Below are 7,325 nucleotides of genomic sequence, written 5' to 3'. Positions count from 1 at the left end.
TCATTGCACGCCTTTTTTTGTTTTTCCTGTTGAATGTTTTCGACTATTGGTTTGTGGGTCGCTCTGGAGCTGCTCTGTCAGACTCAGACTCGGGGTTAGGGTCAGGGTCAGGGTCAGGTTTGGGGTTGGGGTCAGGGTTTTTGGCGTGTCTCTCCTCACGGGTGACTTAAGAACTGATCTGACCGCAGCTGCTCCAGTGGCCCAGATGTTTTTGATGCATGAATTCTTGTGTTGTTCAGCAGCAGTGTGTTTCTGCTTCAGTCACGTGAGTGCGTTTGCCTGCTAGACTGGCTGGATGAGTCCAGCGCTTTAATCGCATTCAGATGGTCGATTTTCTGCCCTGACCTGAAAAACCTACAGCTTCTATATGGTGTGGCAACCAGTTAGGTAGAATTGCAAAGAATGACAATCTGAAGTCTGTGCCAAAACAACAAGAGCTTCAAAAACAAGGAAGAGCGCGAGTCAATGTTTGTTCAGAGTTTGATGTAATCAGGCGTAAACGTCTCAGCAGCAGCACAGCGGCGTGATATGACACGATATTCCCGCACGCATTCGTGTTTAGGTGGGAATTAATAAATGAATCGGTTAAATCTGTCATTTTGTCTTTCTGTCAGTGTAAATCATCCACGGTCCGTACATCTGAACCTGAGCGTTTAAGTGTGTCGTTTTTATGAATCTTTGGAATTTGTCTTTTTCATTTTAATTTGAAAGTTTTAGTAATTTTGTTGGTGTTTTTAACAATTTTTTGGTTATTTTAGTACATCAAGTTATATATAAAGTAAATAAAAAATGAGAAATGTTGCTTGACGCCTAGCTGAAAAGTTTGATGTTTTATTTTATATTTCAAGTAACAAAAATATGCTTTTCGTTTAAGTCTGACATATTTCACCTTCTCCCAACTATTTAACAGCACGTGGTTTCATCATCAAATGAACTGTATGTCCGTAAATAGCGGTGCGAGAGAACGGACAGAAGAGTCACGTCTTGTTTTCTCTCTAAGTGTTTAATGGATGTGAGTCTCAGTGCTCTCAATGAGGGATGGCGTTACATCACTCCTCACTTTCACAGCATGATATCTTACCGACCGTACCTGCATCTTCATATTTCACTGTCATTTATTTCAGTAATTATGTTCCTGTGAGCACTAATGTTTGGCCGCTAACTGTGTTTCAGTCTGAGCGGATTCATGACGCTTTGATGGGACAGTTCACCCAAAAAACATCAGTCTGTCATCATTTACTCTCCCTCATCTCATTCAAATCGGTGTGAGCGCTGAGACATTCCTGAAAATCTTCTTGAGGACACGAGGAGTAAATGAGGAGTAAATGATGACAGAGGGGCAGTTTCTGTGTGAACTGTTGCTTTAACAACTACGAGACATAAACATTACTTCAACACACAGATGAATGTCATAAATTATTTCAATGGCTATTTCATGTCTACTTTTCTTTTGACATAATGTAATGAAATCCATTTTTCATGCAAATATATAGAGAAAGTATAAACTGGCCTTCAGAAATGGTGCAGTATGTGATACTGGTGAAATGTTCTGAATATGATTACAATAGATGATTACAGGTACTTATAGGCGATATGACATTCACGCTCATCTGTATGTAAGCGTGTGCAATCGTGCATTAACAGATGAAGATCTCTATGGCATACTTGAATGCATGTGGCAGATCTCCAGTGTAAGGTGAAGGTATTTTACTGTAGAATTAGTATGTTCACCTGCAAACAGCAGCTGATAAAATCACACCGAGGGATATGTAGCTGGGTTAGTCGTTGGTATACCATCTTACGAGTCTAAAACTGTCTTAATAGAATGTATTTCCTCAAGATAAAAACAGCAGAGGAGGTTCTGAGCTGTCCATAAATCACACATTCCTCGTCTAACATACATCACACATACCCGTAGAGCAGCAAGGCCTCGGCGCTCGCTGAGAGCGTTCGGTTAGAGGAAACGGCTCGCTCGATGCTTTCATCACACTTCCTCTTTTTCTTTGTGTTTCAGAGAGCATGATTTAATGCAGGGAGCCGTGTGTCGTGTGAAACCTGCCGACCTGCGACGACCGGCCTCAGAAACGACATTCATCCACACGCACCATATGAAAACCGGGACATTACAGGAATGCTGCGGTGTTTTGAAAGGATGTTCTCTTGAAGATCTGTTTATTCTGCTGTAGCCGTTTTGTTTTTCCTCACTCGTCGCTTGTGTAAATGTTTTATTGCATTTACATTTGCTTAATGCTTTTCTCCAAAGTGACCTCTGTATGAAGAGTTTCAGCTGTAATGTTCTCCATTCTCTTGCCTGAACAAAGAAAATAAAACACTTTCCTCACTGAATAATGACTGGAATGCTCTGAATTTCATCATAAGAGAAATGCAGCGATTAACTTTCAGTGACAGAGGAAGAGCGATGAACGCCTTTCACGTTTTGTCGCTCCACATCAAGTTCTCAGTAACAGGTCCAGACTCATACGATTGTCTTTCTTCTGCGGAACAAGGAAGATTAGTTAAAGAATCAATAAAATAATAGTCAGTGGGGTCTAAAGTTTCAAACACCGAAAAGAACATAAATGTGGCGTGAAAGTGATTGCACGACTTCAGCGCTCACACGGCCGCTATATACGACAGAGTGAAATTTAAGCGACTTATCAGCTCACGTTTGGTCACGTAAAACAGAAATAATGTCCTTCATAAGAATATACAGTCACACTTTAGTTTGGGGAACAGTAAACTCTTAACTTGTTGCTCATTAATAGATAGTAAGGTGGATGTATGGGGTGGACAAAGGTATGATCTAAAATATGCTCATGCATTAATCTGCACTTTAGAAGTACTAATACACAGCCAGTATGCTAGTAATGCGGGACTTCGGTACATCATTGTATGTAATCTCATAACTACTTCTGTTGTCGTTGAGATACGGGGTTGGAGTGCCGCTGAATGTACTGACAAGTGTTTATGGTAAACTGTAATATTCTGCTAGGTGACTGGTTTATTAGTGGCATTCATCGTGGCATTGACAAGCCGTTCATTTACCGCCCGCTCTTCCCTCGTGTGTCATCCTGATGAACAGACAACAGCTCTTCACTTCCCACCTAATGCCAATCGATCAATATCACAACAGCAGAGGAGAAGCGCGCTCTGAGCCGGCCGTCTCCTGAGGTGTTTCTCCAACACCTGACGGAGTTTCGTTAGCACTGCGGCGTTTGGCTCGATCAGCCGGGCGATCTGAGGACTAACGACACGAGGACGCTGACACCATCAGATGAGAACAGACGCTTGGACTGAATCCAGCTGAACTATGGTCTTCTGAGGAGCTGCTGAATGACATCTCACAACACCCAAACTGTCATCCAGCCCAACTGATCTGACGAATGACGTGACCGTCTTTATGAGCTGATTTACAGCAGAATCTGAGCTGAAGCAGTTGAGTTTCCATCAGTAATTCAGTGATTCTCCTCTGATCTCCGTCAGGCTGATCTGACGCAAACTGTATCGTATAAAGTGCTGCAGAAATAAAGCTGGCTTGACTGTAATGCCATTTCTATTTAAACTTGAACTTCATGTGCTTGAAAAGGAATTTGCAATTTAGTACATTTTTGAAAAAGTATATATCAACTTTAAATGTAATATTGCATAACACACTACAGTTAACACATCAGAACTAGAGCAGGACAGGAGAGTATTATAACAATGGCTTCAAATGTACTTTATTTAAAGCTTCAAAGTGCACTTTTTAGGTGTACATGTAATGACTTAAGCGGCCTTTTATTTCATTAATATTACATTATCTGCAGGTATTTTAAAAAATATACTTTAAAGATAGTTGGTACGTTGCAAGTGCACATTCAAGACAATTAAGCACATTACTTTTCACGAGGTGAGGCCGGATCGCACATGGCGGGCGTCAATAAAATCAAGCCTCATTGGTTTCTCGCATATCACATGACTTACCGTAACTTCAGAAATTCACTAGATCACTTTACAACATCTTTATGTTGTTTGTGATGACAACAGCTCAACGCTGTTTAACTATCATGTTTAGTGCTCTGCTGGGGTTAGATATAATGACGGGACTGTCATTTCGGGTGAACTGTCCCGAATTATGTTTCTGCAGTGCAAAAAGTGGCTTAAAGAGCAATTTCAACCGGATTTAACCCATAAAAATTAGTTTTTTTTTTTTTTTTTTTAATTGAGTAAAACTAGTTAATTTAGGTGTAACTATTTTTATGTTTTACAGTATGTGTTTGTAATGACTTCAACTGGCTATTTTTATAACTTTGATTTTTTAAAATATTTTTGTAGTTGTTTAGTCACATTTTAGCACATCAAACTGTTTAGACCAAGTGCAAACTGTTGCTTGTCATTTGGCTGTGTTCAAATAAGTTTAATTGAAATAACTAAGGCAAAACAAATCTCTCTCTCAGGAAAGCACAACACAAACAACAGCAGATCAATTCATTTTGTTTTTTTTTATTACAAATAAATATTTACAGTATATACAGTGAAGAACCCCTTCCCAAACTCAGACTAACAGCTTCATCAGATACATGTGTAAAATGAATATATACATATACATATATATATATATCCTATGGGTGAGGAAAGCCCTGACATGATGAGCAGGTAACGGAATCGGTCCAGTTCACATGAGATTATGCGGTCACACAGTTGAACGACTGGAGTGAAAGCCACAATCCGTCATCTAGTGTCAGTTCTGGAAGATCCTTCAGTGAAAACCCATCACACTTTACTTTTCCGAGAACAAAGAAATGACCGTCCGTCCCGGCGGGATGGCGACAGCCGATATCCAGATGTATGAATGAGTGAGGTACGAGGTTGAGTGTGCGGATCAGAGTCCAGTGTCCATGGCGAGACAGAGTCCGAGGTACGAGACGAGCGCTCTCAGAGAGGGCACATGGTCTGTGGCATGGAGCTGCTGTTCCAGAGCTCGGTGTAGGTGCAGAGGGATTCGTCTGGGGTCAGTTCAGTGTAAAGCCGAAACTCGAGCTCCTCTCCTGCAGCAACATGACAGAGACACGCACGTGAGATCCTGCTCATTTCAGTACAGACATCTGAACGTTCGCGGCTCGTCTACACAGCCCACGTAACATTTACCTGAGCTTTCGCTCCACTGGCTCTCTGGACTCAGAGATTCTGTTGTGGCTACTTCATTGGCCAGGAACCCCTTTCCAAAGAAATTGCTCTGCAGCCACTGCGTACTATCACGTTCCAATTGCCGTGAGATCTGCAAGAGCAAAACATAGATCTTGTAAGCGACTGGGTTTTGCTTGTTCTTTGACTACTGGCTAATATCAGGACGGGGTATTCCTGTCAATGAAAAAGCACAATAGACAAAGCGCACGTGTGAAACTCACCTCGATGATAGCTTCGTTCTCCTCCAGGTCTGCGGGGGGCGAGATGGAGAAAAACACACAATGAGTACCGGCCGTGCCAAGGCGGCGTTACAAAGAAACGTTCAAGCGAGACGTGAGCTTCTGTTACCTGTCGAATGCACCGGGGACACCTGGAACTTGCTGGTGTACATGTCTTCTGGACAGTTTGCGATTTCAACCTCGTACGCGGGGGCGTCTTCGGAGGGGCTGGCCGTGCCTTCAGGAAAACAGGAAACGCGTGATGAGTATCACATCAGTGGAGAACGTCTCACCTTCAGCGCCTGGCCCGGTCAGATCCGAAAAGTCTTACCTAGATTCACGGTGCTGTCGATGGTGTTTTCCTGGGTCATTTCTGAATGAATCTCGTGAGCGTCAGTGTCCTCGATCTTGATCTGAACACAAAAAAAGACAGACATGTTTAACTCCACATTCCGGAAGTACAGATTGGACTCGGGCCAAATCGAGCACCTGCGCTTCAGATTTACTACCTTGCGTTTGCGGCTGTCGCGGCTCCTGGATCTCTTGACTTTCTTCTTGGTGACGGCGGGCAGCATGCGGTAGACTCTCACCGCGCCGCAGCCTTTGTTGACGCTTTTGTCCTTCACCTCTTCGATGTCGGGCAGCGAGTTCATGGCACAGCGGAAATTGGCTTTCCAGGTTTTGGGGTCGGGCGAGGTGATTCCCTCCTTGTATTTACCTGAAGAACACAAGCAGCAGCGTCAGCGCACCTGCGGCGCGAACTTGAGACCCGTCCCTGTACGTGCACCTACGCCCGCTCACCTGTGTGAATGGCCCACTGCTTGAACAGACAGGCGTCTTTATCCACCTCCCAGCCGTGCCGAGCGGCGTGTTTCCACGGGATGGAGAACATCTTCTCCTCCTGAAAGCGTTTGCAGATCCGTTAGAATAATGCTGCTGCTGGCAGATGCTTATCTGAATAATCGCAGCTATAGAGAAGCACACCGCTTTACCTTGTTGACCCACACGAGTCCAGCGATGGTGTTGGAGTCGATTCTGCTCTCCAGCCAGGGTCGCATGCGCATTCTGGACACAGGCATGTTTCTGCAGAGGAGACACAAGTGTGTTTATTCTCTGTGCGCGCGGAGGGAGGCGCGTTGACAAGTTCATGACCAGGAAACGAGCGCTGTTTTTCTTCTCCGACTAATTTCATTGTGCAAAAATTCTGCATCTTTACTACATGTTTGTTTTTGTTTGTTTTTTTTTAATGAAGGTGTTTTCTTTCGTTAGTTTTGCATCTAAGCAACACACATCTACAAAATACATCAAAGCAAACGGAAAAGGCAACTTTTGATGTTGTTGCTGTTATTTTGCAACATTGTTGTTGCGCGTTGCAGTAACTTGCATTAATTGCTAACAATGGAAATAATCAGCGCATCACCTTATTTATGTATCCGAAACATCTCTAAGCATAAATGCAATAAAAATAATAAATGCAATAAAACGTTTCATATTATCATTGACACTTACAGTATGATCCGATGGTATATCCAAAACAGAGAACTGGAAAAAGAGTATATCCTGTAAAGGCGTCAATCCACTATCAGAACTGCAGCTAAAGTTCTGTCTAGACAAGCTCGCGCTTACTGTTCAGAGGCAGGAGGCGAGCGCATTTATATAGCTCTGCCGGGGATTTTTCCCGGTGAGTAGAAGGGCTAAGCTTCATGCGCATGCGCACAGACAACAGCCGCGCTACTACTCGAGCAGGCTGATTTCCGAGAAATCATGCTGTTATGAGATAGTTGGGCTACGTGCGGAAGACATTTCAGTTTGGATAAACATACACACACAACATGCCACCACAGAGTATCATCCCCACACACACCCACACACAAACAATCATATATTCATGTGTTATTGCCACGATAATAAACAATTAAAAACAACAATAATAGACTGACA

General features: G+C 43.1%; 1 protein-coding gene across 2 annotated transcripts; it reads right to left on the bottom strand.

Moving 5' to 3' along the window:
- Nucleotides 1–4,462: 4,462 nt before the first annotated feature.
- Nucleotides 4,463–7,050, bottom strand: irf1b (interferon regulatory factor 1b). Of its 2 annotated transcripts, XM_051093059.1 has the most exons (9): nucleotides 6,894–7,050; nucleotides 6,377–6,467; nucleotides 6,186–6,285; nucleotides 5,894–6,102; nucleotides 5,716–5,797; nucleotides 5,515–5,622; nucleotides 5,388–5,416; nucleotides 5,128–5,257; nucleotides 4,463–5,027 (listed from the first exon to the last, which is right to left on the bottom strand). In XM_051093059.1, the coding sequence occupies exons 2-9, from the start codon at nucleotides 6,461–6,463 to the stop codon at nucleotides 4,915–4,917; spliced, it is 858 nt and encodes a 285-aa protein (XP_050949016.1). In that variant the 5' UTR covers nucleotides 6,464–6,467; nucleotides 6,894–7,050; the 3' UTR covers nucleotides 4,463–4,914. The 2 variants fall into 2 exon arrangements, with proteins under 2 accessions (XP_050949016.1, XP_050949017.1); XM_051093060.1 differs by lacking the exon at nucleotides 5,128–5,257.
- Nucleotides 7,051–7,325: the final 275 nt, after the last annotated feature.

This window comes from Labeo rohita, chromosome 21 (assembly GCF_022985175.1).
Source record: "Labeo rohita strain BAU-BD-2019 chromosome 21, IGBB_LRoh.1.0, whole genome shotgun sequence".
Classification (NCBI taxonomy): domain Eukaryota; kingdom Metazoa; phylum Chordata; class Actinopteri; order Cypriniformes; family Cyprinidae; genus Labeo; species Labeo rohita.
The sequence above is the reverse complement of the archived record's forward strand: the minus strand, read 5'-3'. Positions and strand labels throughout refer to the sequence as shown.

Excerpts from the sequence above, each read along its gene's own strand:
- irf1b (XM_051093059.1), bottom strand. The coding sequence starts at position 6,463 with ATGCCTGTGTCCAGAATGCGCATGCGACCCTGGCTGGAGAGCAGAATC. Across the intron at positions 5,623-5,715 it reads CGACAGCACCGTGAATCTAG|GCACGGCCAGCCCCTCCGAA; the intron begins GTAAGACTTTTC and ends GTTTTCCTGAAG. Across the intron at positions 5,258-5,387 it reads AGAACGAAGCTATCATCGAG|ATCTCACGGCAATTGGAACG; the intron begins GTGAGTTTCACA and ends TTGCTCTTGCAG.